The sequence below is a fragment of the Lactuca serriola genome, chromosome 4, assembly GCF_051521515.1.
Source record: "Lactuca serriola cultivar US96UC23 chromosome 4, Lser_US96UC23_V15, whole genome shotgun sequence".
NCBI lineage: Eukaryota > Viridiplantae > Streptophyta > Magnoliopsida > Asterales > Asteraceae > Lactuca > Lactuca serriola.
In genome coordinates this window covers 217,837,415-217,853,542 of record NC_136411.1, presented here as the reverse complement: position 1 = coordinate 217,853,542, position 16,128 = coordinate 217,837,415, and the positions used below count along the sequence as shown (strand labels likewise).

General features: G+C 37.7%; 1 protein-coding gene across 1 annotated transcript; it reads right to left on the bottom strand.

Annotated features, from left to right (window-relative positions):
- Positions 1-8,986: 8,986 nt before the first annotated feature.
- On the bottom strand, positions 8,987-9,981 carry LOC145103287 (thioredoxin H-type-like). Its single transcript, XM_079040839.1, has 3 exons — positions 9,802-9,981; positions 9,401-9,523; positions 8,987-9,308 (listed from the first exon to the last, which is right to left on the bottom strand). The coding sequence occupies exons 1-3, from the start codon at positions 9,886-9,888 to the stop codon at positions 9,159-9,161; spliced, it is 360 nt and encodes a 119-aa protein (XP_078896965.1). The 5' UTR covers positions 9,889-9,981; the 3' UTR covers positions 8,987-9,158.
- Between the last annotated feature and the right edge of the window lie 6,147 nt (positions 9,982-16,128).

Genomic DNA, 16,128 nt, shown 5'->3' with positions numbered 1-16,128 from the left:
ACACCCCCAAACCAGAACGGCGGAAACGTCTGGGGGCGGATGGAGTGACTTCAAGTACAGTATCATAACAATTGAATAGTAAAGAAACATAGCAAGCCAAACATTCATACATTAATAACACAAGTTTACATTGTTTACAACACTTTGTTTGTTCAAAAGTTCAATATCAATAACTGAAAAGTAGAAAGACATGAGACGACGACGTCGGCCCTCAAGGAGAGTTGAGTACCTATCTACTGGTTTCCTGAGAATACAAGTGATTTTGAAAAGTGTCAACAATTAAGTTGGTGAGTTCATAAACATTTTTTTTTCATAAAAGAGTTTGTAACAGTTTCATAAAAGATGCTTTCGTATACTTCCAAAAATCCAATATTTTCTTAGTAAAAACTGAAGTTATAAGTAATTCCTTAGTATCCTGTCCTTGTAAAGTAATAACGTATATTTCCAGAAAATCCGATATTTTCTTAATAAAAACTGATGTTATAAGTAAGTCCTTTGTACCCTTTTCTTGTAAAGTAATAACGTATATTTCCAGAAAATCCGATATTTTCTTAATAAAAACTGTAGTTATAAGTAAGTCCTTTGTACCCTTTTGTTGTAAAGTAATAACATATATTTCCAGAAAATCTGACAATTTCTTAATAAAAACTGAAGTTTTAAGTAATTCCTTGGTATCCTTTCCTTGTAAAGTAATGACGTATATTTCCAAAAAATCTGATATTTTCTATTAAAAAAAAAGACTGTGATCTTAAACCCTAAGATCAGGATGGAAGTGAATGTCATATAGAAAGTAGTATATAGTTTCATTTCTTTTAATAAAACTAATGAAGTATAAGTTTCCTGTAAACCCAAAATCATTTTGTTAATCCCTATGTGATTCGTTACAACCATGTTTGATACGACTAAATTGCCTGTCATGATGTTCTTCAGTCGTCGGTTTCGGTAGAATATTTTTCACCCTAGATTGGGGCCGTCTAGCTGTAACGAACAGCTCAGGTGTGGGGTGTTAACACCATATAGATCTATACACAATTACCCTGCTCTCCCTCCAAGAGACTCTGGTTATAACCACATGACTTTTGATGTACGCTAGATAGGTATGACAAAGGGAAGTCTCACAAGAGCATTAACAGATTTACGTGAACTACGACTCCCTTTTTACTTTTAAAATAGGATAATTATGCCTTTAAATAATTATGTGTATCTTCGAAAGGTGTGGTTTGTGGTTTCTAAACTATACTCTTTTATAGTTTATCATGTCAATTTGAGACTATTATATAAATATAAAGGTGCATTCTAGCATGAAAATATGAAATCAAAAGATAATATTTTGGTGTTAAAACCCTTTAAATTCGTATATAACTATAAGGTTCCATTTTTGCTAATAAAGCTATCTTTTAGTATAAGTTCCCAAAACCATGTAGTTTTAATAATCATACCTTTCTTATGATTTTACAACATAGATTATGTTTGTTCAAGACAATAAGTATATCACAAATATTTGTACCAATATAAACCATAACTTATGTAAATAATATTTTATCTTTAACAAAAGATGAAAAACATGAAATTATTTATGGGATAAAAAAAAAAGCTTTACTTTTATCCCCCCCCCCCCCCCCTTAAAACATAGAGAATCTTGAAAAATATGGGGGTATGAACTTACCTTGGTTTGGTTTGGTGGATGATTTGAAGTGACGAAGTGAGGATTTCAAGCCTAAAACACCTAAAGTGCTTGTTGAACTCTTTGAAGCTTATGATACCCTAACGATGTTAACACATAATATTATGTGTAAAATAGGATGATATGGACATGAAAGTAAAGCTTGTGGGAAGTGTGGGAAGGATCACACCGGAGTTTGCAGGTCCGGTGGTGCATGCCGCAAGTACGGAAAGGAGGGGCACTATGCGAGGGATTGTCGGCAGACTGCCCCGGTTCAGGATTTGAGGATTTGTTATCATTGCCATCATGTTGGACACTTGAGGGTCAACTGTCCACAGGTTGCTGCAGGACCGGTGCAGGCTCCAGAACCGGCCACTTTGAGGATTACGGGTGGAGATCAGGGTGGAGCGGAGCCCCCAAGGGCTCAGGGTCGTGCTTTTCAGCTTACAGCAGAGGAGGTCAGGGCAGTGCCGGATGCAGCTGCGGGTATGTTTCTTCGTTGATGTCTTGTTATTTTGTGATTATTTTGGAGTATTGTATATCTGCTAGTCTCGTTGTGTGGTTTCTGGTATTGCATTCGTTGTTCCTTGAGGGTTATGGTATGGGTAAGGGTTTGGTGTTGGGAATTTCGTTGGTTATCTTTCATGAGGGTTATTAGTGGGAATTTGGCTTTTGGTCCGAATGGCAGGTATCATGTGCAGTCCGAGGAATGGTTGCTGAAGGTCGGGTTTCTTTCGAGCCGAGATGATCTGTGTTGATATGTGATTTTGTGAAGGTTGCTCGTTCTAGTGGGAACTAGATCGCGTGTAAGGGATTGTGTTGTGTAGGGTTGATAATGGAGGTCGGTGATGGCGACTGGTGGTTGATAGTCAGTGCTCTAAGTGGGGGAGAATTGGAAAATTCCACGGAAGATCGATGAGCGTGAGAGGTTGTTTAGTTGCTTGGGATTCAACAGTGGTTCTGTCAGCCAAGAGCGTAGGTTGGTATGAGTAAGTGGCAGGCATGCGGGGCGGGATACAGACCAAGGGTGGTTGATGGTGGAAGGCCTGGGATCGGGCCGGGATTGAGTATGTAGGGTGGAGATAGAGTTTGGAACCCCTAGAGGGCTAGAACAATATGCATGGGAGAGTTTTTCCTGGAGGGATAATTCGGGATGTTGGATGCTGGTTGAGCGGTCCGGATAGACTGAAGGCCGGTGGGCGTACCAGTCAGGCCGAAGGCTCGAAGAACGGTCCAGACAGGCTGAAGGCCCTGGAGGGCGGTCCAGACCTGCTGAAGGTTCTGAGAGTGGACCAGATTGGCTGAAGGCCTGGTAAGGCGGTCCAGTCATGCTGAAGACTCGGCATGTGTTGATAGATCGGTACGAGGAGATGGATTGAGTATGTCGCGACGTATTAGCGTCAGAAGGTCTGGCCCCGGGTATTGATCGTGGTGAATGGAAGGTAGAGCATGGACTTGAGAGTCCTTGTGAGCAGATCCAGAGCATGCGTGGTGCATGGGATAGCGGTTATGCTATAAGAGAATGTTTTAGTATTGGGTGAGCACCATGGCACTTATTGTAGTGACAAGGCGGCCAAGTGGATTTCCTTGGTAAGAAAGGGAAAGGAATGTAGCTCCGAGAGGGAGTGTAAGTTCACGGAAGTGAAAGCAGTAGTGCAGAGTTATGATTGAGGTGTTCCAATCATGGTTGATGAGCAGTGTGTATGCGGTTGTGGTATGGAATCTCATCCGGGTTGGATGTTTGCTGAGGTCACGGAAGGAATTTCCGAGGGTATAGAGCCAAGAGGCTCGGAAGGAATGTAGGGATGGAATCTTGGATTTCTAGTTTGATTTTGATCAAGGATTTATGTATGTGGTGGAAATTCATCATGGGGGATGTTTGGAGGTGTCGTCAATGTGTCGGGTTTTCCCAACCCGAAGATGCTAGAGCCAGTTCCGCATGGGTATGAGATTGCGGTGGAGAACTCATGGGGGTTTCTCTGAGGCTGAAGGATGTGTCATCCTGTCAGCATGGAGTGGATAAAGTTGGGCTCAGACCGGGAATTCCGGTGGTTCATGGTTATTTCCAACTCGTATGAGTCGAGAGATTGTAGTGTTTTGGAGCAAGTGGAGTATTATGGAGTGGTACTCAGTTGATAAGAGTGGTTATCAAAGGATGAGGCAGGTGGCCGGTTTGAAGCGGTGGTCAGAACACCGCGGGAAGGAAATTTGGGTTTTGGGGTTTCGGTGGTTGTGCTTTGAGGAACCTGGTCTGGTTAATGCCAGGTGGTGCATTACGAGAGTAGTTCTGGAGTTGTGTTGCCGCAGGCTTCGAGGACGAAGCCTAATTTAACTAGGGGAGAATTGTAACATCCCGGAATATCAGAAGTAGAGTTGAAGGGCTAAAAGTGTAAGTGGGAAAGGGCAACTCGGCGAGTCCACGAGTGGACTCGGCGAGTAGGGTCGCGTGTTAAGTGACCAACTCGGCGAGTAGCATGGGTGGACTCGGCGAGTTGGTGCTGAGTGGAGAAAACCCTAATTTCGGAGGTTGAGCCCTATATAAAGAACATAACACTTCTTCCCCGGCCTTTTTACCTCCCCTTTGAGTTCTAGAAACCCTAAATTCGTGTGAGCCTTCCATGGTGAGAGATTAGATCCTTGGAGGAGGTAATCTTGGAAGGAAATTGAAGAGCAAGAAGAGTGGAGCAAGGGGCTTTGCAGAGAATTGGTTCATTCATCAGTGGGGGCCTTCATTTGAGGTAATAATCTTCTGTTTGTGGGGGGTTTTGGGCCATAAATGAGGTCCATTTCGAGTTTGGTGTAATATCTGAGGTTGCTACCTCAGATCTAGGTTGTTAATGATCCAGAAAGCCATAAAGTCTATGCTCAAGAGTTGTTGGTGAAGTTCTTTTGTCCCAAACCCTAGCCTTAGAGTGTAAAATGCCTAGATCTCTTTGGATCCACGTAAAATTTGCCACTTTACGTGATGGATGGCTTGTAAAAGAGTAGATCTATGGTTTAGAGCTTCTGCATGGCTTGGAAAGCCTCTGTATGGTTTCAGATCTAGGGGTACTCAGCGAGTCACAAGGGTGTACTCGGCGAGTTGCTTGAAGATAGGTTGGAACTCGACGAGTTGGAAGAACAACTCGGCGAGTTGGATGAATATGGGCAGGAACTCGGCGAGTTGGAAGAACAACTCGGCGAGTTGGTTGCAGATAGCCTTGCACTCGGCGAGTCTGTTCTTGGACTCGGCGAGTCTGGTCGTGAGGTCCTAACCTTTCTTCGGGTTGAGCTGTGAATCGGTGAGCCAAGGAATGACTCGGTGAGTCGAGTGTGAAAGGACTCAGAGTTGTTGGACTCGGCGAGTCTCGGGGTGACTCGGCGATTTGAGTCGCGGATTGGGGAAGTTCTGTGCTTGGGGACTCGGCGAGTCATCGGATTGACTCGACGAGTAGAGTCGGTCAGGGGTTGACTTTGACTTTCACCAAGGGTTGACCAGTTGATTTCCAGGGGCATTTTGGTAATTGTTGGCATTTGTTTTGAGTTCAGTGTTTTGGTGGTTGGCTAGTGGTGGAGATCGTATCAGTGGTCGGATCAGCTTGGGTTTATCTGTTCTGTCGGCAGTTGCGAGGTGAGTTATCCTCACTATATCGACAGGGTCTACGGCACCAAGGCCGGCCCTTTTATCGGATTGTGATCCGGGTATCGTTGTTATGTTTTTGTTTGTTGTGTTGCATCCTGGTAGTTAGGATGGTATATGTTAGAGACCTGGTTAAGGTCGGTATCCTGCTATATAGGATGATGCTATGCTAGTGACCAGTTAGGTCGGTATCCTGGTTAGGATGATGTTATGCTATGTGATCTGTTAGATCGGTTTGATTGGATGTGATATGTTATATGATTGAATGTTTATGTGCACATGGTTGTTAGACTGGGATTGGGTTGAGGCGGGACCTGCTTTGTGCTGTAGGCCAACATACCCAGGGCGGACCGATTATCCCGAAGGCCCAGCGAGCGGTCCAGATAGGCTGTAAGCCCCAAGAGGGTAGACCAGACGTGCCGAGGCTCGGAGAGTGGACCAGGCCGACTGAATGCCCAGTGCGGGCGGACCAGTCATATTGTAGACTCAAAGAGTGGACCAGGTGGATTGAAGGCCCGGTGCGGGCAGACCAATCACACTGTAGACTCGATGTATGTGGTTAGACTCGAAGGGTGGACCAGGTGGACTGAAGGCCGGTGCGGCGGACCAGTCACACAGTAGACCCGAAGTGTATGGCTGTTCTGTGTTCTGTTATGTTATGGCATGTTACGTGTGTATGGTATATGTGGCTGGTATTTTGGGGATATCTCACTAAGCTTTTGGGCTTACAGTTGTGGTTTAATGTTTTCAGGTTCTTTAGGAGACCGTGGCAAGGCAAAGGCGTGATCGTACCGCTCCTCGTGATTATGAGTTGTGATGTGCTTCTGGGAAGACTCTGAAGTAATTGTATTGAAAACCTTTTTGTAATAATTTTATGAAATCGGGTTGTTTTTGAAAAGTTTAAATTGGTTGGAATTTTATGGTCGTTACGATAAAATAGGGGTTTAAGGGGTCTGGGTTACGAAAAATAAGAGTTTGGTGGGATTCCCGACGTCAAAATCTCTTAAAATGAAGAGAAGGTCCGAAATGGACAAAAATTCGGAGTGGAGTCCTGAATCTACGAGGGTCCGAAGTGGGTCAGGAAGTTCCGGAGCCAAATCAGTAATTTCCGAAGTGGCTGGTGTTTCCGAGAGGGTTCGGTTCTAGAGTGCCTTCTTTTAGTACAAGTTCCCAAAACCATGTAGTTTTAATAATCATACCTTTCTTATGATTTTACAACATAGATTATGTTTGTTCAAGACAATAAGTATATCATAAATATTTGTACCAATATAAACCATAACTTATGTAAATAATATTTTATCTTTAACAAAAGATGAAAAACATGAAATTATTTATGGGATAAACAAAGTTTTACTTTTATCCCCCCCCCCTCCCCTTAAAACATAGAGAAGCTTGAAAAATACGGGGGTATGAACTTACCTTGGTTTGGTTTGGTGGATGATTTGAAGTGACGAAGTGAGGATTTCAAGCCTAAAACACCTGAAGTGCTTGTTGAACTCTTTGAAGCTTATGATACCCTAAGAATGTTAACACATAATATTATGTGTAAAATAGGATGATATGGACATGAAAATGTATTAAATCACTAGGGATTTACGAAATACTCACCAAAGATTAGAGTAAGCTTGAAGACTTTAACTCATTTAAAGCTTGGAGTTACTCTTGAGAGAGAATGGAAATGGACAAAAGGTAAAATGATAAGAGATGGTGGGGCTTTTTGGAAGGAAATCGTCCAAATATAGGGAGTAGGAAACTTGATGTGATACTTACATGGGAATCTATTGGTTAGTTTCATGGATATATGTTGAATATTAAACTGCATGGGAAACTGGTGGAACATCTTTTTATGAAGTCAAACCCTCTTATCTCCTTTATTGGCCAACATCACTTTATGATTTAAAATAATATCTTTATAAATCTTAAATATTATTTTATGTAAATATGTTTTAAATATTCAAATTTGGCATAAAATAGGGGTTTAAGGAGTCTAGGTTATGAAAATAAGAGTATGGTGGGATTCCCGACGTCAAAATCTCTTAAAATGAAGAGAAGGTCCGAAATGGACAAAAATATGGAGTGGAGTCTTGAATCTGCGAGAGTCCGAAGTGGGTCAGGAAGTTCCAGAGCCAAATCAGTAATTTCCGGAGTGGCTGGTGTTTCCGAGAGGGTTCGGTTCTGGAGTGCCTTCTTCCAAGATTCGAAGGAGTTCGGGTGCGAGTTGGTTGATCCTTCCAGAGTGATGTGAAGCTTTCCGAAGTCAGAAGTTACGGATCAACAATTGTCCAGAGCGACATTGTCCAGGTGAGAGGGTCCGAAGCCAACTCAGGAGGTCCCGAAATAGGAGGTGTTCCGGACCAAGAAGAGAGGCTCCGAGAATGAATAGTGTATTCCGGAATGGGCTTGTTCTTTTGAGTTTTCTCCTTCCGTTTTAAGCTGTTTTCAACTAAGGAAAGGATAAGATGTTGCTGGTCTTTATAAAAAAAAATTGAAAGAGATTTGAGAGAGATTGAGAGAGATTTGAGATACATAGAGAGATTTGGGAGAGATTTGAGATAGAGAGATATTTAGGAGAGATTTGAGATAGAGAGAGATTTGAGGTAGAGAGATATTGGAGATATATATATATATATATATATATATATATATATATATATATATATATATATATATATACACTTTGTATTATAATTGTAAAACATACATTAGGAAACATAGTTTTAAACCTTAATGTATTAGTAAAAGTTGAGTTGACTGAGTTGACTTATTGCCTTTAATCGACCTTAATTTTCCAGTTGTTGCATCATCCCCTCGTTAGAGGGAAATTCGTCCCGAAATTTAGAATTTTTGAGTGGGACGCCAAGAGTTGTGGAAAAGATGTGGGTATTCTTTATCCATGATTTCGACAGGTTCTTCTATGTAGTACTGTCTCACGTTTAATTTGATTACATGAGTGAGATTACAAGAGTTTCGACAGTCAGACACTTATTAGAGTTGGTTATGTGGGATGTACGATGCTTAGTTCTTGTGGTAACCGAAGTGTATAGGATACCAGACCGATCTTGGCGAGGATCTCGAATAGTTTAATGATGTTTGTGTACTAGACGCCCTAGAGGTAGTGTTTCTAGATACACAACGAAACTAGCTCAAAGCCACGAAACCAAAAAATCGAGATTTGAACTAAACTTTGGAAAAAATGCATACCACAGGGTCCATTTTGCGGTTTTGTCGTTTTTACTGAAGAGACAAAGATATGTGATTTTTTCCAATGTTGGGTTAATTTTATTTAGTCTATTATGTAGTTTTCCTTTTATTTAAATGAATGTAACTTTTTTTTATAATTATAAGTTATTGTTTTTATTTGTTCATTTATCATTTAATTTATTGAATAATTGAAAATTTAAATAAAAATTGGTGATGTATAGTGATGAGTACCCTAAAACGGTGGAGACATACAACACTTTTGATGTGATGTTGTGACTACTTCTATGGCCTTATAATCTTTTGTATAATGTCTAGCATCTCAATCGCATGTGATTAGATTCTGTAATTAACGGCTGTTCTATACAAGTCTCCATTTATATTGTTTGTCATAATGTCATATAATAGACATGAAGTGTTACAGTTAATATATACGTGTTACAACTAACAAGATATTTAAGGCATTGTTCACATTACCAAAAGTATTGTCTTAAACAAATCAATTATAAGCATTAACTATCCTTTTATAATCACAAGTAAAAAACCCAAACACCAACCATACAAAAGCCATTTTCTTCACATCACAACAACTTCCATTTATGCATAAAGATAAACCACAAGTCATAAACATGATTACACAAAAAGTTGCTCACAATCTTTCATATTTAGAATACATTAAGCAGAAACAGTAGCATCTCCTGCATGTTTAGCGACACAGGCACTAAGTTCATCTTTCTTAGCACCCACAACCTTGTCCACTATATTTCCTTCCTTAAGAAATACGAATGTTGGAATTGACTTCACTGAGTACTCCTGAGCAATGCTCTGTAACACCAAGAAACACAAATTCCTTATTTTTAAACACCCAAAATAGCCCTAAAACAATTTGAATTCGAAGATGATGGGAGTAAATTTACCCTAAGTTCATCAACATCAACCTTAAGGAAGGTAACATGGGGAATATTACTAGCAAGCTCAGCCAAGATTGGTGCAATCATACGGCAAGGACCACACCATGAGGCTGTGAAATCCACAACCACCTGTCAAGATTTCCATTCAGATGTTAACTTCAGTTGCTAAATGAATAAAAATGTTATCTTTTTGTATTAGATTGAAGTCACATATGACACATGAATATGATAGATACATACAAGCTTACAACCTTCATCCAGTCAAGCTACTACCTACTGAACATACTCAAAAGGATAAATCCCTGAATTAAAGCAAAACACATAATCGAATGCATAACGAATAAACTCATATCATAAAACAAAAACAAATTCTAAGTAGATGAACATAACAAGGAAGTTGAGGTTACCAATTTGGTAGAGCCGACGTGCGTGTCAAACTGCTCCTTCCATTGGTCGACGGTGTGGCAGCCGATAACAACTCCTTCTGACGCCATTTTTACCCCAAACTTGTCTCTCAAGAAAACCTAATTCGAATTCGTGAAGCTTTCAAATATGTGTTTAAAGGTTGAAGAATGAATGAAGATTGTGTAGCGCTGAACGCTGTTTATATAGGGGCATATCCCTTTCATGCCTGATCAAAATTACAGAAATGCTCTGCAACTTGTTAAAGGTCAAAGGATCGCTGTTATTAAAAAAAGACGCATGAAATGTAAACGCATATAAATATTTCTTAATCATTCTAAATTTGTCGATGGGCATAAACAAAACGGGCGTCATAAAACCTGACGTAAGCGTTTGCGTGGGCCCGGTGCGCTGGAACATACAAGGGCCGTCGTGGTTTTTAGCAATATATATCAAGCATTTTGTAAATTTAAAAAAAAAAAAAAAAAAAAAAAAAAAAAAGTAAATTAGACGAATGCGTCCTGTGGTTCAAGTTAATATGCGTTTTTCATCTTTAACTTTTTTTTTAAACTGGAATGGTCACTTTTGTATACTTGTGTGTTTAGTCCTTCTCCTCTCCAATCTAAAAAGATTATTTTGTCTTTTTTTATTTTTTTATTTGTATTATTAAACAAATTAAGGTCTCATCATACCCTCTTCCTAGCTGCCCCTTATCTCCCTCGTCTCATTCATGCAAGATCATTATCTCTTAGGATAAGAGGAGTGGTAACACTGTTAACATTTTGTCACATCATCTTTTTAAGTAACACATCACTTTCCTTTCTTAGCATCCAATTCTTAGCATTTGGGATGAAGTATTAACACTTCTAGCATTTTTTTTTTCAAATATAATTAAATTATATTTTTTTAATACACAAATTTTTTATTTTATTTGGATCAATCAAATAAGATTTTGTTCCAAAAAAGCAATAATCATAAAATAAGATAACAAATCACACATAAAGTTTGTAGAATAACTATTTTGACAAAATGTACAAGTTAAAACAATATATTGCAATTTATGAATCGAGATTTTTAATTCCAATTGCACTATATGACAATTAATAATGATTTATTTTTTGTTTCTTTTGGTTTGTTTGATAATTTGCAAGTTTTAAGAGTGGACATTTAGACATATCTTAAATTTAACAATTAAAAAGATCTATTCAACAAATGCTAGATAACAATTGAATAGTAAAATATAAAACAATTGGAATTAAAAGACGATTAGAATAAAAACAAATAAAAATGAAATGGGTTGGAACATGTTATTTTTTTTTCCCAAAGTAGTCAATGTAAAAGAGTCAATTTCTTCACTTTTTATTCTTCTTCCAAGTGTTCCATACAAACAGTATCACATCTAGAAAAATAAAATTAATTTAAAACATATATATTCTCTCTTCTTTTCATTCGTAACAGTAAAGCAAAAGCAATAAACCCTCTTTTCGAATCCATTCTCTCAGCCGCAAACAACAAAAGAAGAAAAAAGATAAGGCGAAATCAGTCGTGAGGAGTAGATTGAGAACTAATATACTGTGGTGGTTCGTTGATGAGCGGCGTTAGGCCAGTAAAATTTCTTGGGTTTTTAGTTTTTTTTATATTATTATTGAAGGAGTGAAATCATAAGTTGAAAATTGATTATATCTTAAAGAAATCGTCGGCTTAGTAAGGTAAAATTTTTCTTGATGGATTTCTTTTAATTTTCATATCTTTTTTTTCTTCTTTATTCGGTTGTTCAATGGATCTTAAACCAGCCATACAACATTCCACCAATCAAATTGCACAAACCGTTTCTCTCACATCTCGCTAAATGCATAACGAGGTCTTGGTAGCGAGCCCCCTAGCGAGGGCTAGGGGCGGTGTTCCAGCAAGATTAGCGACTGTAGCGACCGGGTTTAACACCCCCACTCCTTTAAGTCTTAGGACATCCACAATACATTGAATTGCATAAAGTTCAATCCATAGAGTTCAATGGATTGTCACATCATTTTTCTACAATTATTGAATTAAAAACAATTGAACAAGAATGAAAGATACTTTCTCATTACCAAATTAATCTGTTACAAGAGTATTTATACCACCTGTACATATTATGCTAACATACACGTAACAGACTTAGGCTAAGATAACTTGCTCCACTAATCTAACTACCATATTAATAGATTAACTTACTATAAAACGACATAGCTTTGATAAATAGTAAATGTCCCAATATCCCCCCTCAAGATGGACACTTGTAAGTGTTTTTAAGTGCCATCTTAGAGATGATGGGTTGAAGCTTGGAAAATGGTAGAGGCTTGGTGAAAATATTAGCCAACTGGTGGGTAGTATGAATTGACATTAATTTGACTGTTTTGTCCAAAATCTTATCTCGCACAAAATGGCAATCTACTTCCAAATGTTTCGTTCTTTCATGGAATATCAGATTAGTCGCCAACTTGATTGCAGATTCATTATCACAGAAGATTAAGGTAGGAGTGGAGGAATGATATCCAAAATCTCTGAGTAAATGTCGTAACCAAATGATTTCAGAAGTTACAGAGCCCAATGCTCTATATTTAGCTTTAGTGGAGCTACGAGAAATTGTATATTGCTTCTTTGATTTGCATGAGATTAATGAATCTCCTAGGAATACACAAAAATTGTTGGATATAGTGTCTAAGTCCATAACTTTATTTGGTATGTACTTGACCCGACCCGGCATGATCCATTTGGGTTCATGGCATTGCAATACTTGGATAGACAAAATGAGAGAAAGTACACTTGTGATTATTAATATATTATAAGTTCTAATATATTAATAATAGTATTATTTAATTAGTATTGATCAAGTATTAATCTAGTATTAATTTGGTGATCAAAGTGAGACTAATTAAATATAGGGTTTATTATGACAATCATCAATTCTTTTATGGTGGATTAATGATCCATGGTTTATGGGTTTGGTTATAACCATATGGAGCTCCATGGATAGTCCATGGGAGTTACAAACCCATGGGTCATGAGAAATGAAGAGTCGTGACAATTAGGGTTTACATTTGTAACTCCTAATTATGACACACTATAAAAGAAACCCTATAGCATGCAAAATCGGCACTAGGGTATTCATAAGAGGGCATAACCGATTTTTGAGGCTAAGTGACATTTTATCAAGTTATTCCAAGTTTGTAGTGTTGTGTGAAGCATTTAAGGCACAACATTTGGGGTGCTAGGCTCACAAAGTCTTGAAGGAATCCAAGCAACAACAAGGTATGTATTTCTACTAGTTTTTATGTTTTATGTAATCCCCATGCCATGCTAGTTAGGAAATAACCTTGAAAAAGAAATTTGCATGTATATAGAGAAAACATAGATTCAAGGTTATTAGGGTTGCATGTACACTTAGAAAGTGTTAGAATGCTCAAAACTCATCAGTGGTATCAGAGCCTAGGATTGTTTTCTGTATACTTGATGCAATTTGCAAGAAAAATCATTTTTTTTTGGAATCTGCCAATTTACCACGAGGTGGTGACTATTCAGTGAAAAAAAAATTGTTTTTGGCCTATTTTGGATTAGAATCATTACCACAAAGTGTTTTTGTTCTTAAAACTTGATTTTGATGTTATGGTAATGTTTATTCTCATCCAAATAAATGGTTATTATCAAAATTTCAAGTTTTATATGGTTTATTTATGATTCTTGAAATTGTTGATATGAATATTTGTTCTTATGAGTTTTAGAAGATCATAGGAATTGTTTGTAACTTGCATGGTTGATTAATTCATGATCTTAATGGCAATGATGGTGTCCATAACTTGTCCTCAAGTTATGGATAACCAAAAGTCACTTCTTTAAATTGTGATTAAAGAACTAAAGAGGTTTCATAAAATGAAGAGTCTTCATTTTTATGAACCATTAAAACTTATAAGTTACAAATTGAAGAGACTTGGAATAGTTTCAAATCTTGCCCTCAAGTTTTGGAATTTGAAAAGTCTTACACTTTAATACTTTAATTCCAAATTAAACCTTAGATTTTTAAAAAGTTTAAAAGTCAACACTTATACTATTATTATAGTTTTATTATATAGATATGTACAAGAATATGTCATTCTTACCGTTAGTAGGCCTCATTCATGAAGCCGATCTAGAAGGGAGGTATAAGGTTGTTACCTATAAAATGGTGACTTAATGGGTGTCCACGCTCACCCACCACTTCCTTGATCGGAGGAGGGTCGTTAGCCGAATAGGTAGGATACGACTTTAAATACTCATTAAAAGTATAATGAATTATAAAGGAACTATACATAATAAATTCCCAATCGTAGTTACTTTAGGAAAATGTGAAATTGGTGCTGGCCCATAAAATTACACTTTGTACCTTACCAAGTCGTTAGTGGAGTGTGTGTGGTTAACCGGCACACTAACATGGACTAGTAAGAGTGGCAAAGGGTAACTTGACTTTATTATAGATCGGTGGAGTGTGTGTGGTTAATTGGCACATCGATTAGGTAATATTGTTGAGGGTACCAAGTCAATTTGTAAGGTTATTCACACCTTGTTTGTGATCTTCGGCATCCCAGTCACAAACTTGAGAGGGCACAATCGAGATTTAAACATGCCATTGAAAAGTTCAATGTATCTCAAAAGATCTAGGAGTTTCAAAACCAATAAAACCTAATAATAAAATATTTCGTTCTTATGGTGGAAATTGGTAAATCATCATTTACTTACCTTCAACTATTTTATAACTTGGATTACGGCATCCCTCTTCCAGTTATAAATAGGTTGTTGGATCCTAGCCTTAATATTTCATATTGGGTGTTATATTAATGACTTTAAATCAACTAACTTGAATTTCTCCCATTATAGATGTCTAGTTTAGACAACTATGGTCTTCCCAAATCTTTAGGAACAAGCTTCCTAATGAAGATGATATCCCAAATAGCAACCAAGTTGAAAGATCAATCCTTTTGTTGTGCATTAGTGGGACTAGAAATCATACTTCACTTCCTCCACCTCCTCCAATAAATCTCCTTATCCCACAAGTTTCGAGACCTGATAAGTTCTAAGTCACTCAATCCCTATTGGCAAACAAAGTCTATATGTGTTTAGGTCTTGGAGATTAAGTCCCATATTGACAAGCCGGGAGAGTCGGGTGTCAAAGTCTCGAGGTAGTTGGCTGTTGACTTGGTTCTTCAGTCACTCCCTGATGACAGATCACGACATGACCCTTAATGATCTTACCTATTTGCTTGATGATGTTGAATCAGCAATGATTTGGAGCATTGGTAAAGCAAAATCTAATTGGAAGATCAACTTCCCAAACTTCCATGGACATTGACAATGGTAACATTGGAAGTTCAGACAAACTTTCTCTTCCCAATTGAAAAGGATTGGCCATAGTCAACTCGGTTGACCAAATGGTAAAGAGAAAGGCTAAGTCTGTTTACCGTTTCCAAAGAGTCCATATGTTTCTGTTGCCAAAGGAAGGGCATTAGTTGCGAAGCTGCCAAATTTACCTAAAAGTCCATAAGGATAGTAAAGTCAAATGTTTGACTCTGCTTTAGGTAAAGTCCATTATCTAACTTTATTAATTTTCTATTCTGAGATTCTTATTGCATGATGTGACTAGGTCACATATTGATGTTTTAAGAATCAAAGAAGAGTGAAGAAACTTAAAGGAATTATACGTTGATTCTGATCGTGAAGATGGATATCGATCGCATGGTTCGGTGATCAGAATTTTGCGTTGTTACTTAAGAGTTATGATATATTGCTTAGGAATAGATAACAACAAGTTTTCCATATGGATTGTAAGGATAAATTTCCGCAAAGTTTTAAAATAAAAGAAAATGGTTTTGATTTTATTTATTTTAAGTATCCTTACAATGGCATTTGTGAAAAAGGTTGTTGCTTATATGTTTCCATTGATAAGCAATATGAGTAAACGGATTTGATTCTTTCATTAGTGGTAGTGTCATTTTACCAAATAAGGAAAGATTCTCATCACCCAAGTTTCAGTTTGATAGAAACTTGGAATCATGCAAGTTGTATTGTGTGATGAATGAGAATTTTCATCTTTGGTAAATTAAGACTAATTCCTTGTTCACATTCGCATGTGAGTCAAGCAAAGGACTAAAGGATCGGGTACATTAAGTTGTTCCCTAGTCAGGTCCACCACAAAGGTAGATAAGATTATTTATTATGATTTACTAGAGTTTAGTAAATATGGTTATGCTTATGATTTTAAGTGTAATTCTGAAACATTGGAAAAGTTTCAATGTATGGCAGAATGAATAAGAAGAATCAAATAA

What these genes read in the sequence shown, in the direction of transcription:
- LOC145103287 (XM_079040839.1), bottom strand. Translation starts at nt 9,888, where the DNA reads ATGGCGTCAGAAGGAGTTGTTATCGGCTGCCACACCGTCGACCAATGG. An exon ending in ACGTCGGCTCTACCAAATTG is followed by an intron (nt 9,524 to 9,801) that starts GTAACCTCAACT and finishes AAATCTTGACAG; the next exon opens with GTGGTTGTGGATTTCACAGC. An exon ending in TTGATGTTGATGAACTTAGG is followed by an intron (nt 9,309 to 9,400) that starts GTAAATTTACTC and finishes TTGGTGTTACAG; the next exon opens with AGCATTGCTCAGGAGTACTC.